Source organism: Triticum aestivum, chromosome 6B (assembly GCF_018294505.1).
Source record: "Triticum aestivum cultivar Chinese Spring chromosome 6B, IWGSC CS RefSeq v2.1, whole genome shotgun sequence".
Lineage (NCBI taxonomy): Eukaryota > Viridiplantae > Streptophyta > Magnoliopsida > Poales > Poaceae > Triticum > Triticum aestivum.
Window position 1 is genome coordinate 53,953,827 of NC_057810.1, and position 17,499 is coordinate 53,971,325.

At 46.8% G+C, this 17,499-nt stretch overlaps 1 protein-coding gene across 1 annotated transcript; it reads left to right on the forward strand.

Moving 5' to 3' along the window:
• The first annotated feature begins 562 nt into the window (after nucleotides 1–562).
• Nucleotides 563–5,070, forward strand: LOC123138794 (uncharacterized). The gene is made up of 3 exons (XM_044558670.1): nucleotides 563–628; nucleotides 810–1,172; nucleotides 4,738–5,070. Exons 1-3 carry the CDS (start codon nucleotides 563–565, stop codon nucleotides 5,026–5,028), a joined length of 720 nt encoding a protein of 239 aa, XP_044414605.1. The 3' UTR covers nucleotides 5,029–5,070.
• Nucleotides 5,071–17,499: the final 12,429 nt, after the last annotated feature.

Sequence of the window (17,499 nt, forward strand, 5' to 3'; positions counted from 1 at the left end):
AATGTCTCGCCGAAGCATGGAAAGTCGTCTGCCTCGACCCGACAACCGGCACGAACTAGAGCATTGAGACGTACTGGGAGCGCATTAGGCCGAGTTCGACGAGCGCAAGGCGGGCGAGAGCGTGCGCTGGGCCGGGTGTCCATGGGGGAAGGTGACGTTGGGGTTGAACCCACCGTGCGCGTTCCCGTCGGCGTAGCCCGACGACAGCGTGCATCCACATGGTTGCGGCGACGATGAAAAGCCGGCCGGAGAGCCGACGCTTTGCTGGCTCCAGGACGCGTGCTGGGCGTGGCCGCCGGGTGGATTCATCATCCCCTCACGAGACGCCTCGGCTTGATCCGCCGCAGCCGCACGCGCCGCGCTGTCCCGGGCCTTTTTTGCGCTGGCCCTGTTCCGCCGGTCGGCGGTGACAGCCTCCCGTCGCTGAACTTCTGCCCTCCAGTCGGCGTTGGTCAGGCCCAGTGGCTTGGACGGCGGCGCCCTCGGCTTCCTCTGCTTCGGCTGGGCGACGGTGGCGGCCGCAGCTATCGCGGCACGGGGGATCACGTACTTCTTCAGCGGCATGGCGGCCGGCTGGGAGGCGAGCGGGAGGGAGATTGGCGAGAGGAATGAAAAGAATAAGAGGAAAGTGGGGGAGAAAAGCGGGAAGAAATGGCGGGAAGAGGCTCTCGACTCGCCGACAGAGCGGCCCCACGCTCCTTTTCGCTTGTGCCGGCGCCCCAGGCGCCCCCCAGCGCGCCGGGTTTAGTTTGGGTTTGTCGGCACCAGTTTCGTCCTAAGCCGGCAAAAAACGGGTTACTGGGGACAAGGCCGATTTTTGGGCGCCGACGTGGCAAAAACGTTTTGGGGAGGACCTGTTGGAGGCGCGCCTGGAGATACTCTTAATCCCCGCCCTTTCAGTCGCCTCTCCCTCTACAGTCCCCAGTAGCCCCTCCCCCCTCGCCACCCGGTTCTTTGATCCGGTCATCTCAGATCTCGCGACATTCCTGGCACCATCGAGCCTCTCTCGGCGCGTGGAACACGAACCCGATGCGCCGGGCGTCGCCCTTCCTCGCCCACTGCACCATTCTGTGGAGGACAGAGGCGGGATTGCTGGCAGTGGTGCAGGAGCCTTACTGGAATTTGGGTCACGCACTGGGCACATCGTTCAACCATACAATGCTGGAAATCAGGTAACGAAGAGTGATCCTGATAGTAGAGCCAGTGTTTCTTGTTGATCTGTGCCTTATGATCCAACCTAAACTGAATAACACCTTGCAGTCTAAACTCCTGACCACCAGGTGTTTGTGTTTATGTGCACAAGGATTTCCATTTTCTATTTTAATGATCCATACTTCCCAATCAGGGAGAAATTGAATAATGCCCGGAAAGCCTAAGTTCCGACCAAGCATTTGTGTTTATGTCTACAGAGCTTTCACTTTTTCTGTCCAGTCTTATATGCTGCTATACAATTGTATAAATCTCATATCGAACAAACGTATGATGATATCTATACCGCTATTATAGCACACATATAACTTTCAATATCGACAAAATCCTAGAGGCTCGTTAGGTTGTTACAAGAGACGGCGGTCGGATGACAGTCAGCTAGTTCTACAACGGGGTCGACCCCAAAACAACACGGGAAAAGAAAACCTATTAGAAAGTACTAGATCCCAACTACATTTGTACAGTCGTGGGAGTACGAGACCCACACCAACCTTGTCGCCAGCGGCTAGCCTGAGATGAGAAGGGAGGGGCCAACAGTGGAACAGAGCAGCACGATGTGGTTACTTCTTCTCCCTCCAGTTGCACTTGCAGCGTGAAAATGAGAGGACGTCGCTTTCCGTGACTTGTTTCTCGAATCTCCAGGCAGCAGAGATAACCAGCTTGGACTTCACCTATATGTACAGCACAATGACATAGGCTTATAACATCGAAGCAAGAAATGACATGTACTCCATTGACTACAAACAAATGGTGGGGTACCTTTTAGTTCTCTTTCCTCGTAGGGAACCACAGCTATCAAAATGGGTAGCTGTGTTCACCAAATTTGTAACACGTCTCTCCTGACCCAAAGAGTAGTTTGTGTCTCCTGCAAAGTTAACACATAGTTAAACTGATGCCCAGATCACAGTCTGACAGGAGATAATTCTGGTTAATACATGGAAACAGTACCTAAGATAGGAATACATCTATTGGTCTGACAACTAGATTGCAGGTGATGATGAGATGGAAGAACTTAGTGATGAGAAGCGGGGTAATACCTATTCTTACATGACCGATGCGGGAAATCTTGTTCCATTGAAAGCTCTCTTTCTTTTTCCAGCTTTCCGCCACCTCTGGATCACATTTTCTGATAATGAAAGATTCCAGCGAAGAGGGCAGACCAGGAAACGGGAGGCGACAGGGAACTACATCGAACTCCAGTCTCTTGAGAGAGGAAAACCGTTCAAGCCATAACATAATCTCTGGCTTCAATATCTCTAGGGACTCGAGGTACCTATTTTGTCTCATCCATTGTCGAGATATTGTGCCGCAGCCAACAGAGATAATCAAGTTTTTGGTGTTACACAATCTACTCAGTGGCTCCATATGCAACATGGAAGGGGTTTGGATCCAGAGCGAGTAGACCTTCAAGGAGATCTCAACCAATGAATGTCCATTCATTTCACCTGATTGTGCTGCCACCAGAAGTTGGCGACAGTCTGTAATTTCTAGCCAACTGAGATATGAAAGAGCTCCAAGCCCACCCAACGATGACAAGAAAATGCAGTTTGTGATAACCATCTCTCGCAGTGCTGTGAGACTCCGGAACACCTCTGATGATGGAAGAGACTTCACCCTGGAGCAGTTGCACAAACTCGGTGAGGTAAGATTGGTCAGACCAACCAGTGAATCCAGCAGAGGAAGTTGGAGGTCACCACACTGCACCATAGAGAGTTCCTTAAGCGTGCAAGGGAGTAGTCCACCATCAACCTTCTGCATCATTCTCAATGAGTAACAGCACCCAATACGAAATTCTGTAAGATCATTCATGCTCCCAAATGATAAAGGAGCATGGATTAGTTTTTTACAGTCAACAATCTTTAGGATCCGAAGAGTGCAGATATAGTGTTCGCGCATTAGAAAGCTCTCTGCCAACGTAGTCAAATTTGAACAATTGCTGATAATGACTGATACTAGCTTGGGTGGCATGGCCTCAGAACCAACGTTATCATGGTGGGCAACAATTCCCGGGAGGATCTCCAATCCAACATTACTTATTTCCAATATTTTAAATAGCACGCTATTTCACCGTTATAACGCGGTTATAGCATATTTGAAAGGGAGACGTTACGTTTTGGCAAAATCGGACGCTACGGCGCTAATCACGTAATTAGCACGCTACACACGCTATAATGTTGTAACGTTGTAACGTTACAACGTGCAGACCATGCAAAACTGAAATAAGCACAGCCCAGCAAGCCCAGCAGGCCAAAACCAACCCACGACCACTAGCTTTCTCACTCCTTTTATCAGATTCTCCCACGAGACCTAACCGGCTAACCCTAGTTCTCACTTCTCATCCCTTTCTCACTCCTTTTTATTTGCTGGATTTGGCCCTTATGCATATATTGCTTGCTCCTATGAAAAATTTAGTTGCTTAAATACTTTATTTCTAGATATATTTGATTTTTTTTGCAAACGCTATTTTAAAATATAGCACGCTATTAGCGCGCTATAACTTGTGTAGCATTTAGAGAAGGGCCTCGCTATATTTTGTAGCGCGTTATTTAAAATATTGCTTATTTCTAGCTGCATCAAAGTCAGAGGTAGAAGTGGTAGTTTCCTTAATCCCTGGCATCCTTCCACCACTAGGGTTTTCAGATTTTGAGGAAAGGAATCAGCAGATGATTGCCCAATCTGTTTCAATCCAGTAAGGTTTTGCAACTCGAGATGCTTGAGTAACTGTAGATTTCCAAGAGACGGGAGGTACACCCAATTTTTGCACTGTCTCAGCTCAAGTGACACCATATTGACCAGAGGGGGATCATTTATCCAAGATGGGAATCGGACACCACTATATCCTGCAATTTCAAGATTTTCAAGACGAGCATGTGCCTCAAGTTTATCAAGAACCAGGCTGTCTTCGATTGGAACATCATTAGTTTCAGACCAGTTAAGTGAAAGTGACCCAAGATAGGATTTCTCATTTAGCTTGGCCTCAATAACCTCCTCCGACGCGACGGCGCCCAGCCGCCGGCGCGCCCGCTCATCGCCTCGCCCCGCTCCATCCTTCCCCTACAACCTACGCAGCAGGTCCGGTAGGATCCCTGGTTCTACCATTCCTACTCCATGAGCCCCTCGTATGCCCACTGTTCTTTCAGCCTCTACTCAGACTTGTGTTGCCAAATACTCCCTCTAACCGGAATTACTTGTTGCAGAAATTGATGTATCTAGACGTATTTTAAGTTCTAGATACATCCATCTCTATCCATTTGTGCGAAGAGTAATTCGGGATGGAGAGTGCATCTCATATTTAAAGTTGAAAGGGTACTAACCACAATACAAACTACCTATCGTTGTTCTTTGTTTGAGATGTTGGTTCTGTCTGATAATGTTGGTTCTTTGGAGCTTTTGGGACGATTTCCACCGCTGTGAAGCTAATGATTACTGTTTGGGTCATACAGAAATTATGAGAATACCTGCATCAGCTTTGCCTGAATGAAAGCTACAAAGTTTCTTTGACTGACGATGTTATTACTTGCTCCGCAGGTTTCGTTTTGGTGGCTGGAGATGGAGAAACGGGCCGCTGATGACCATGCTGCGAATTTTCTGTTCACTGATAAACATTCTGGCATGAAAGTTGAAGGCACACTGGGTTGCTTCCATAAATCAGTACTTACAATGCGTTGTTCTCGCTTGTCAATTGATCTTGTTTGCAATTCAGTGCGAGCGCATCTGCTGGTGTGTTTGATTACCTTCCATGTTGTGTCAAGCATGGAGTTTCCGATGTTATATTTATGCATATCTATGCTTATGCTGAGATGTTATATTTATTCATAGAGAGATATAGATATCTACATTTGAATGTTGGGGTCGTGAAAAGCTTGCTTGGACCATCTAAGAGTGAAATATATAGCTCAGTAGGTACTAAAAAAAATCAATACTAGCTAGTACATTTGGGGGGATTTGATGATTTGCTCCACTTTACATGGGGTTTGATGATTTGCCCTTTGATTGTCTCAATGACAGTGGCCCCTGGCCCCACCTGGTAGCCTCTCTCGAGGGGGGGGGGGGGGCAAATTATCAAATGGAGAAGTAAAGTGGGGCAAAAGATCCAATTTTCGAGTACATTTGCAAGCTTAACAGTAGATAAATATCTTCAATAGAATGTAGCGACTCTCCTGATATTGCTAACAATCTTTAAAAAATCCATAGTAAGGACATGGTTTAAATTTTATGAAGTTTGTTCATTTATCACTTTTGTTTAAATTTACCTAGTAAGGCAATTTGTAATTATTATTCCTGCGTGTGGCAAGTCCATTCCTGATTGGGAAAATTACAAATTTACTCCATTTAGATTATTATCTTTGTGGGATTACTCCATTTTAATTTTGATGTGCTAAATTTATATCTTAATTATTTAAATCGTCATTTTGAATAGTGCTATGGTTGCACACATTCCCTCTTCCCCGACAAAAGCCTAGTGTTTCTTTGCCTCCTGCTGGTGCCGCTACCGGTCCGTTTTGTCTCCGGCGGCCTTAGGGCCATGGCTGCACGGTGGATCCCGGTCCTTGCCGATGTGAGGTTTCCGTTTTTAGATGTTCCTTCGAGTTTTGTTAGGGTTTGTATCCTGTTCAGAAAGACGAGACGATGATGACTCCCTGAAGATGGAATAAGATCCCCCCCCCACCTAGCCCCCATCCCGTTGGTGTGTCTAGCGTCGTCGGTGGGCGTGTGGTGATGCGTCTTCGGCGAATTTGTTCTTGATGGATTTTGCTCGGATTAGCCGTAGTTCGTCTACATTCGTGTGTTTTCAGGTTGGATCCTTCATATCTAGGCTATTCTTCAACAACGGCGGTTGTTCTTCTGATGTGCTGGTCCTGTGAGGCCTTAGCACAACGGTTTCTCGACTGTCTACTACAACAAGTTTCGCCCGGCTCCGGCGAGGGAGGGCGATGACGATTGGCGCGCCTTCGACTCGTGTCAGTTCTTGTAGTCGTCGCTTGATGGTCTACGGATCTGACTGTAATTTTTATTATTTTTGGTGTTCGTTGTACTACCATAAGATGATGAACAGATTAGAAATTTTCACTTAAAAAGATATCATGCTTTTGAATGTTTAATAATAATATGAGTTATGTGGGACTCAGCCCGATCCTAAGTTAGAATCGGAGTTCAGGTTGTATACGTGTTCGGATTGCTTCCTTCCTAGAAGTGTCAGATTGAACCGTGTTCGGATCGGTTCGTATGGGATAGAATCCGACTTGAGTACAATCACGTTACTTGCAAAGAAGTTGGTCATGTCCTACGCATAAATAATCAGCTGTAGGCTGTAGCGTCAACTAAGGATTCAGATATTGATCAATAAACAACCCTCGAATTCCGCTCAGCAGTTCATCCGGCAGCTAAGGGCATGTACAATGGTGCTATCTTAGGAGTGCCACGTAGGATTAATGATGAGGTGGAGGAGAGAGAACTCACAAGAAAAGGTTTGTCTTCTCTTATTTAAGATAAGACAAGAGATGATCTCTTAGCACAATTTGTCTCACCATGTTTTAAGGAATGACTAGCTATTGAAGATAAGGTTAAGATATAACCCATTGTAGACATACTTTTTTGTCATCTCTAAATTACATGCAAGACTTAAGATAAGACTGTTTTATCAACCATTGTACATGCCCTAATATTACAAGTTGTTCACGTCAAAAGAAAAAGTATTACAAGTTGAAGGTGCCCTACTGCTTCGCCGTTCACTTTGGGCTTCTGCTGCTGTTGCTTCGCCGAGACTCCACGGCATCCGGCATGAGCCGTGAGGAGGGTGATGGTGGGGTGGTGGGGCCCCTCGAAGATGATGACCTGCTCTTGGAGATCCTCCTTCGTCTGCCCCCGCAGCCGTCGTCTCTCCCTCGTGCCTCCGCCGTTTGCAGGCGCTGGCGCCTTCTCGTCTCCGAGCCAGGCTTCTCCCGCCGCTTCCGGCGCTACCACCGCGGCAATCTTCCCATAATTGGTTTCTACGACCGAAATCCTCCAGACCTCTACTTCGTACCTGCCCTGGAGGGCCCTGATCGTATTCCATCCGGGCGATTGTCCTGGCAGTGTCAGCACGAAGAAGAACCGGACTTGTCCACCTTTGGATGTCGCGATGGCCTTGTACTAGTCCATGTCAAGCACCTCGAACCGCTAAAGCGCCATGTTCTGGTGTGGGACCCTATCACTGGTGAGCAACACAACCCTAGGATTCCCCCAGGGTTCGACACAGGGAAACGCTTCAATGGAGCGGTGTTTCGGTCTGCTGGAGATGCTGACCACTTCCAGGTGGTCTTGGTAGGCAACGGCGACAATCAACTACCGGTTGCTAGTGTTTACTCGTCGGAGACCGACGTATGGAGTAACCTTTTTTCGACATCGTTGCCACTGAAGTATTATACAGACCCTTTTCCGTCTTTTATCGGTCTATCCCTTGAACCCGCTGTGCTGGTTAGGAATTCCCTACACTGGCTGCTTGGAGCGGGCTCGGTTGGAATTATAGAGTTTGATTTGGAGAGGCACAACCTTGTCGTGATAGGTGTGCCTGTGCATGTGGGTGCTGGGTGTCACTTTGGGTGCAATGACCGATTCTCGATTATACGAGCAGAAGATGGTGGGTTGGGTTTTCTCTCTCTATCAGACTTCAACGTCCAATTATGGAAGAGGAAGACAGAATATGATGGTGTTGCTTCATGGGTGATGGAAAAAATCATTGAACTGGACAAACTACTGAAAATTCCCCTGGATCGAAAGAACCAAAGAAAAAATACTACTAGGGTGATGGGATTTGCCGAGGACAACAATACGGTGTTCATGTGGACAATAATCGGCATCGTCACGATCCATCTCGAGTCATTGCAGTTCAAGACGCTTCCCGGATCTAGGATTTTTTCTTACTATTATCCATTTGAAAGTGTCTGGTGCATGTGGTTTTATCAGTCCTGTGGTTTTATTTTTTATTCAGTGAACAACTGTAGTCCTGTGGTTTTATTTTTTGAGGGGTATAACGACTCTTTACTCATGTAATAAGTCCGGTGGAATCATTACAATATCGTGCAGTCGGAGGAACCACACATGCCTTCGTATGCCTAAAATGAAGAAAATTTAGCTAGACTATGCGCCGGTTTTGAGTCCTTCTCTTAAACATAGAATTACAGTCCAAAAATTCTAGTGAACTAGCACAAATCCTCTGAAGAAATAATTCCTGTATGTCTCCCGCCTTGGTTTTCCTGAATATCTCTAATCACCGTTGCGCGGTCGGAAGAAATAAGGGCCTTGGAGATCGAGAGGGGTGTTTTGGCTCCCAGACTCAGATGAGCCCAGGAGTAAAGAAGAAAAAAATAATTATAATGTACTCCCTCCATAAAGAAATATAAGAGCGTTTATATCACTACTTTAGTGATCTAAATGCTCTTATATTTCTTTACAGAGGAAGTACTAAATAAATTAAAAAAAATCCATTTTTTTGTGAAGAAAGAAGACCGAGCGCGTGATGTCCGTGTCAAATTTAGGGAAATTTTCTGAGTGAAACCATTGCGGAGCCGTGTTCCGCCGGAGGATCGGCGCCTCCTACCACCTTCGGTGTCCTCGCCGGCGCCGGAGCAAAGTGGGGTACGGCCCGATCTACCGGCTGGACTTGTGTTCATCCGTAGGTAGGTGTTGTAGTTATGGTTTTCTCGTCTAGCGGTTCGTCCTTTGGGCGTGGCGGCTGCGGCGAAGTAGTTTTTGTCGCCTGTTCCATCTGGGTGTCCGGTGAGGCTTCTCTTCCCGGTACAGCTGCTGGTTCGATGGGGATGACTAAACTTTCCTTCGGCTACTTTTTCTTCGGCTGTGGTGGCGTGAGCTGCGCCAGATCCATCGATGTTTGTTTGTGCATTGTGCAGGAGTTGTTGGCTTTGTTTGTGCGTTGTGTTGGAGTGGATCAAGATCCATCTTCCTCTTCTCCATAGTGAAGGTGAAGATGGGGTGTTGCTGATGATGCTTGCGGTCTGCCACATCTCCGACGCGCTGGTCCGGAAGGGCCTAAGATTGAAACTTCCCGTTTGCAAAAAAAGTCTGTCCGCGGATTCCAACATCACGCTGGCTCTGGGAGGGAGCGGCGGCGCGCCCTCAACTCGCGGCGGTGTGTGAGTTTGATCGGCTCCCCAGGGACTCGGGTGTATTTGCTTTCTTTGTTGGGGTTTGTTGTATCACTAGCAATCTATTTTGAAATGGAGGGAGTATAAATCTGAGTTCCTTTTCGCAAAAAAAAAAAAAACAACAACAACAAAAAAAAAAGAAACAGAGCATTTGAGTGTCCGAGCTCCCGTACATTCCTTCAAAAGGAAAAAAACTACCAGTTACACGGGCCGAGCCATTTCGCGTCCTGGGCTTCAGGATCGATCCACTACACTCACTACATCGTGGCTTTGGCTGAGAGTTCAGAGCCCAGTCCACACAGTTTCCCCTTCCCCTTCCCCGCACGAGACTGAGATGACGGCCAGCTGCCGCCTCCTCCCGCCGTCGCCGGCGGCGCCCCTGTCGCCGCTGGAAGTGGAGGATCTTCTCATCGAGATCCTCCTCCGCCTCTCTCCGCTGCCCTCATCTCTCCCCCGCGCCTCCGCCGTCTGCAAGCGCTGGCGCCACGTCATCTCCGACCCGGACTTCCTCGTCCGCTTCCGCCTCCGCCACCGCCCCAACACTCCCCTCCTCGGTTTCTTCGTTACGGATTGGATGCGCTGCCTCATCGGCTTCCTGCCTCTTGTGCGCCCCGGCGTCCCCGGTCTCGTCGAAACCAATCGCTTCTCCCACAACCACCAGATCCTCAGCTGCCGCCATGGCCTCGTACTCATCTTCCTCGTCAAGGAGTCGCAGTTCCAGGTGTGGGACCCCGTCACCGGCGTCCGCCACTTCATCAACCCCCCTCCAGCACAGAGTCTGTCAGCACAGGTCAACGGAGAGGTGCTTCGAGATGCGAGTGACGATGACCATTTCAAGATTTTTCTGGCGGATGTTGAGGGTCCACGAGCAATCGCCTGTGTCTACTCGTCGGAGACCAGCAAATGGGGTGATCTCGTCTCAGCGTTTCTTCCACCCAGGGCTTCCATCGGCTGCCCTCCTGCCATGAAGTTCTCGAGGATGAATGCCCTGCTTGTTGAAAAATCTCTTTATTGGCTTCTCTTTGACGTGCCGGCAAACTTTAGTGAGGCCTTCAGGGGCGTTCTTTGTGCCAGTAGCATCCTTGTGTTTGATGTCGAGAGGCAGAGTCTGAGCGTGGAACGTGTCTCAGCAAACCTGCACCACCTCAAAGACCATGAGATTTCCGTGATCAAAGAAAGGGGTGTTGGACTTTGTTTACTCACCGTGTCAGGCTGCAAGGTAAACATATGGAAGAGGAAGCGCGAGCACAATGCTGATACGTCATGGGTGCTGGGAAGAACTACCAAGTTGCGCCATCTTCTCTTCCCGGATCCACAGAACAATGGTGGTACGTCATGGGTGCTGGGAAGAACTATCAACCTGCGCCATCTTCTCTCCCCGGATCCATAGAACTACGCGGGGCAGATATCCATCAATGCTTTTGCCGAGTACAATCATGTGGTGCTCCTGTCTACATCTATCTACTACTACACGGTCGAACTTGAGTCATTGGAGGTCAGGAGATTTCAATGCAGAGGCTCTCGTTATCATCCATTGGAAAGTGTCTACACTACAGGTAAGTGTCCTCCCTGAACTATCTGGTTCGGACAGCACTAGCAAACTTCCTTTCAGTTTATTTAAAACATACGAGTAATTGTTCATTGTATCACTTTTAGGATAGTACGTTGCTCTCCAACTGTACCTGGGAAAACTAATAAATTGAGTTCATTTCATTTTCAGGCTAATTTTATTTTAAGATCTAAAACTGAATAGTGATCACTTGTTTTTGCTAGGATTGGTCTGATTATATTTTTTGTGATTTTTCTATTTTTGTGATTTTTCTCTTCATCAGGTGCAGATGATCCAGCCTGGGCTCAGAAATGAATATTCACCCTCCATTGCTCTATACAGTGCACCTTATTTTCTAGCAATGTTTCACAATGTAGTGCCTTGTTGGAGTTCTGGACGGAAAATACCCATGGCTAGGAAGTATCCGTCCCTGGGCACATGCATGCATGTGGACAGAGTGAGTGGAGGGTATCAGGCTCCATAATACACACGCCAGCACAGGGACACATTACTTAACAGTATAACTCAGCTAGCTAGGAGCCACCACAATGTTTTGACGTCCTCAACCGTTAGACTTAAAGCAGGAACGGACCAGATCATTTGGTCGTAACAACCGGCACCGATACGTCACGTTTTCACCGCGTCATGACCTAGCGCACGTACTCGGGCTGCTGCTCCGCATACCGAGCTAGTGATCCCCTCAGTCGTTGGGCTGATCGGTGGCCAAAAAAGCCCATAGCACGGCCTCCATCCATCACAGGTATGGGCAAATCGTATTATATGTCCAAGGCTCAGTGGGCCAGTGTCTGCCCAGGTTTGAAGGGAAAAAACATATATTATATTTTGCTGCACATGATCAGTTTTTTTAAGGTTTTTGAGATGAGATCGCTGACCACCATTGCCGCGTGGTTCAGGATCAGTTATTGTTCATGCTTGCGTTTTCTCAGCGTTTCTGTTTATACAGGAATACTAGCATAACCATCTTGATCTCGATGCTATGTAGACATGTATATTTAGACATATATTTTGTGCTCCTATTTATGAGAGGGAGCACCAGCTTCGTTGGTGCTTGATTTAGGAGGAGACTTGACCTGTTCTAACTACTAGATCCAAGCCAATACAGCCAATCCTGATATGCTAACGGGTCAATTCTAACTTCAAATATGCTAACTATTTCAAATATGTGAAATACCATCATCAAAATAAATATGCAAATGGGTCCGCTATAACTTCAAATAAATATGCCCTCTACCATGGCATTCTAGCTTAAGCCATTCAAATTTCAACAAATATTTTTATTGTTCATCCATTTCAAATATATCATAGTTTACTGTTTAAGATGAACGGGCGCAGCAACGCGCGTCTTCATGGTCTAGTGTATATGTAGACAGAGTGAGTGGCGGTATCAGGGTCCATCATACACACGCCAGCACACATCTTGGTATTGCAGCCCAGATGAATCACAAACTATAAAAGGAACAGAGGGAGTAAGACAAACGTTTTTCCCAACTGAGCATAATGCACTTGCAAATATGGAAGTGGCACATGTAGTACGTCTTCACAAGTTTACGACGTGTTTGGTTCGCAGTCCGGTAACATATTCGTTCAGGTATCCAGAAGCTCCGGTTTCCAATGTTTTTCTATCGAATGCACATTTGGTTTGGTTCGAGCGTCCGACCCCGGTTTTGTAATCAGCTTCGCTCCTGCCCGTTTTCGGTTATGTGAACCGGCGTATCGGAAGACATTGCTACCTAATACTACATTGTCTGAGTAACAAACACTGGGTACGGTTTCAAAAAGCGTTGGATTCGGAAGCCGTTGAAAGATTTGGGAAGCGTTCCTACTCCTCGATGAGGAGCCACGTTGGTTTATATTGAAGAGGCAGAACAGCCCTGCCGTGGCTTGCAAGAAGAGGAAACTGATCCAGAGATTCGGTTGTTACAAGGACTCTTGAACAGCTACGAGAGGGAGAGAGATAGAATATAGTTGAGATTACAATGTGGAGATAACCACAAATTATGACACCCTCCCCTAATCTCAACTATCCTATGTTTAGATTCCTCTTGAACTCTTCAAATGGTTTTGCCGACAGTGCCTTGGTGAATCCATCAACCACTTGATCTTTGGAAGGGATGAACCGTATCTCAAGTTTCTTTGCTGCAACCCTTTCACGCACAAAGTGAAAATCAATCTCTATATGCTTGGTTCTTGTATGAAACACTGTGTTTACAGACAAGTATGTTGCTCCCAAATTATCACACCAGACATGAGATGCGATTCTGCTTGACCCCCATTTCATATAGTAGTGACTAAATCCAAATGATTTCTGCAGTGGCATTAGCCAAGGATTTATACTCAGCCTCTGTACTTGACCTTGATACAGTGGCATGTTTCCTAGCACTCCAAGAAACAAGATTAGGCCCAAAGAATACTGCAAAGCCTCCAGTTGATTTTCTATCATCACTGCAACCTGCCCAATTAGCATCAGAGAATGCACTCACAAGAGCAGAATTAGAGCGTCTGAAATGCAGTCCTACTCCAATAGTATGTTTGACATATCTTACAATTCTCTTAACAATTGTCCAATGTGCAGTAGTGGGTGCATGTAGATATTGACAAACCTTGTTAACAGCAAATGAGATATCTGGGCGAGTAAGAGTCAAGTACTGTAATGCTCCAACAATACTTCTATACTTTGTGCTATCTTCCTCCTGAAGTGGATCACCTTCATATGCTGAAAGTTTCTCTGAGGAGGACAAAGGTGTAGGTACAGGCTTGCAGTTTTTCATCCCCATACAAGATAGAAGCTCAGTAACATATTCCTCTTGATTTCGTACTATGCCATCTTGAGTCTTCTTAACTTCAATGCCTAGAAAGAAGTGCAAATCACCTAGATCTTTCAAGGCAAACTCTGAGCTCAAATCATGTAGAAGAGCATTAGTAGAACTTTGTGATGAACTTGCAACTATGATGTCATCCACATATATGAGTACAAAGATAGCTACTTTTCCATTATTATAAATGAACAGAGATGTATCAGCTTTGGAAGCAATAAAACCAAGACATTTCAATTGTGAGCTCAACCTAGAGTACCATGCTCTAGGTGCTTGTTTCAAGTCATAGAGTGCTTTGTCAAGCTTGCACACATAATGTGGTGTTTTCTTAATCTCCTATCCTGGTGGCTGTCTCATAAACACCTCCTCTTCTAGAACACCATGTAAAAACGAGTTCTATACATCTAGTTGTCTTAAGCTCCATCCCCTGGACACGGCAATAGCTAACACAAGTCTTATAGTTGCAGCTTTTACAATAGGACTAAAGGTATCCTCATAGTCTATACCATAGCGTTCTTTAAAGCCCTTTGCAACTAGAAAGCCTTATATCTGTCAATGGAGCCATCTGCTTTCTTTTTAATTCTATACACCCACTTGTAATCAATGATATTTTTACTTCTTTGGCCAGGCACAAGACGCTAAGTTTTGTTCCTCATAAGTGCAGAATATTCCTAATCCATTGCTTTCTTCCACTTAGGGTCACCAAGTGCATCATTCAGTGTTGTTGGTTCCCCTGAAATACATAGCATGCCATACCGTATAGTACCATCAGTTCGTATTGTTGGATTACGTATACCTTTTTGTAACCTGGTCATGACTCGCAAGGGAGCTTCTTGTTGCATGTGTACAGGAACAGGAACATGATCCATTGGCGCAGAAGATCCACTGCCTGCTACTGAATGTGCTGATGCAGAGGATCCACCTGACGCTGGCACAGGAGATCCAGTGGACCTGGTGTGGCCCCCCTGCCACTAGACGCCCTGGAAACCACAGGACTAGCGGGCATAGACGATCCGCTGCTAGGGCGTAGGTGCGCGGGACGCGAAGCGGAGCCGACCGCACGGCTGGTCCCGCTGGGCCCACTGTCGGGAGACGCATCGACGTGGGAGTGGCCCTCCTAGGAATCTAGGCCACTGCCGCCTGGGACTCGATCCAAGAAGGATCTGCGCGCACGATCCGAGGCCTGCAAGCGCGCAGGGGTTCCAGGCGCCGCCAAATCATCATCGGGATCTGTGCCAGGTTCGTCTTCTTCTGGAGCATGCAATATGACATCATTTTGAGCTATATTTTCATGATTTTGACCGTTTTGAACGCCGTTTTCTCCAGGAACCTGCACAGGCATAAGAGTAGAACTAGGACTAGCAGGATTATCATCATATTGGTCAGTACAATTGTCTCCCCCATGATCAAAGTTTCGAAGATTTGGTGGGAGAAGAAGAATTTCCTTGCGAAGGAGAGCACCGGCATTGGGATCAAGAGATGCAAAGGGAAACACGGATTCATCAAAGACAACATCTCTGGATATGTAAACCCTATGAGTGAAAATATCTAAACATTTTACCCCTTTGTGCATAGGACTATAGCCTAAGAAAGCGCATTTTTTCAAACGAAATGCGAGTTTGTGTGTGTTGTAGGGTCTAAGATTTAGCCAACACGCACAACCAAAGATACGGAGAGATGTGTAACTGGGTGTGACACAAAGAAGCCGTGTGATGGGTGTTTCAAGTTTGATAACTTTGCTTGGGAGCAGGTTTATAAGATATGTAGCAGTGAGAAAAGCTTCATCCCAGAATTTGAGTGGCATGGATGCATTTGCTAACAAACCTAGTCCTACATCAACAATATGTCGGTGCTTTCTTTCAGCCGATCCATTTTGTTGGTGAGCGTGAGGGCAAGAGACATGATGCGAAATACCAAGTTTTTGGAAGAATGAATTTAGCTTCTCATACTCACCACCCTAGTCAGTTTGCATGGCAATGATCTTAGAATTCAGCTTGCGTTCAACAAGGTTTGGGAAAATGATGAAAACTTGGAATACATCAGATTGCTTCTCCAAGTAAATTTACTATAATCATCAATGAATCTTACATAATAGGAAAATCTACCAACTGAAGTCTGCCCCTCATACATCGGAATATATAAGTTGCAATGGAGAGGTGGATACACTGGTAGAAATAGGGTAAGGTAACTAATGACTTTTGGCCTGTTGGCATGGATCACAAACTGACTCAACACTAGACTCATATGAGAGTTTATTCTTACTAAGAACATATCTAACAATAACTGAAGATGGATGCCCCAAGCGACTATGCCACTTTGCTGAAAATGCCTTAGTGACGACATATGCTTTTTTATTGGACCATGATGATGATGATGATGATGATATGAGTGGATAGAGACCTCCCACACACCGTCCTCTAAGAATGATTCTCCCCGTGGTAGGTCCTTAACAAAGAAAAAATGAGGATAAAACTCTTTAAGAACATTGTTGTCAAGAGTGAATCGATGCACGGAAACAAGATTTTTTGATGTTTCAGGAACATGCAAGATCTTTTTTAAGTGCAAGTTTTTTATGGGATTTGTAACAATTGAACTACCAATATGTTTTATTTCCATACCAGAACCACTCGCCGTGTGAATTTGGTCGCCTCCATTGTACTTCTCTTGCATCGTCAGCTTGTCAAGTTCCCCGGTGATGTGGTTTGTAGCTCCGGCGTCGGCATACCAGCTGGTATCTACACCATAGGAGACAACATGTGCCCCCTTTTCCTCCTGATCATTTTCTTCATAGCGCCACCAACATGTGCATGCACCCCTGGATGATGCTTGTAGCATATCTGACATCCAGCGTAGTCATGCTATTGCTGATCATGCCCTTGCTGCTGCTGTTGTTGCTGACGAGGGCGTCCTCTGTAGTTGTCGCCTCCACCAGTAGGAGAGGGCTGGCGGTCACCACGGCCGCGCCCCCTTCCTCCTCGCCCGCGGTAGGATCTGCCATGGTTTTGGCCTCGACCTCTGTAAGCCGCGTTGGCAGATGTGTGAAAGCTGCCTGAAGATGAATTGCCAAGCATCTCCATCCTCTGGTCAAAAGCAGAAATTTGAGCGAAGAGGTCATCCGCCGTGATCAAGTTCTTGACGGCACCAACCGTCGCAGCCACAGGATCGTAGTCACCGTCTAGCCCTACAAGGATATAGTCCACCATCTCCGGATCTGACACCGGACGGCCAGCAACACCTAATTCATCTGCAAGGTTCTTCATCTTCGCCATGAATGTAGATCTTAACATGGAGCCCTTCTTGGTTGTGGTGATCGCTATTCTTAGGTTTGTGATCCTGGATTGCAACTGGGAGGCGAAGAGGGTCGTCACCGTTGTCCACAGCTCGAAGGTAGAATCCTTCCCGATGACCTGTCCAAGGATTTCTGGTGTCATAGAGTTGAGTAGGTATGCAAGGACCTATTGAACTTTGGCGATCCATGGCCCGTACAGCGGGTTCGGCTCCATGGCTGAAGTCTTGTCCGCCTTGGTGATCTCCACCATCATGGATGGAGCAGCGTTGGTGTTGTCCAAGAGACCAGTCACCTGCGCACCTTGCAGGGCTGGGAGAACTTGCGCTTTCCAGATGGTAAAGTTTCCCCTTGCAAGCGTTGGATTTCCCCGAAGAGGAGAGGATGATGCAGCAAAGTACCGTAAGTATTTCCCTCAGTTTTTGAGAACGAAGGTATCAATCCAGTAGGAGGCCACGCACAAGTCCCTCGTACCTG

Coding starts and splice junctions, on each gene's coding strand:
- LOC123138794 (XM_044558670.1), top strand. CDS start 563: ATGGCGGCCGGCTGGGAGGCGAGCGGGAGGGAGATTGGCGAGAGGAAT. Junction 629..809: donor ATGAAAAGAATAAGAGGAAA/GTGGGGGAGAAA, acceptor ACTGGGGACAAG/GCCGATTTTTGGGCGCCGAC. Junction 1,173..4,737: donor CATACAATGCTGGAAATCAG/GTAACGAAGAGT, acceptor CTTGCTCCGCAG/GTTTCGTTTTGGTGGCTGGA.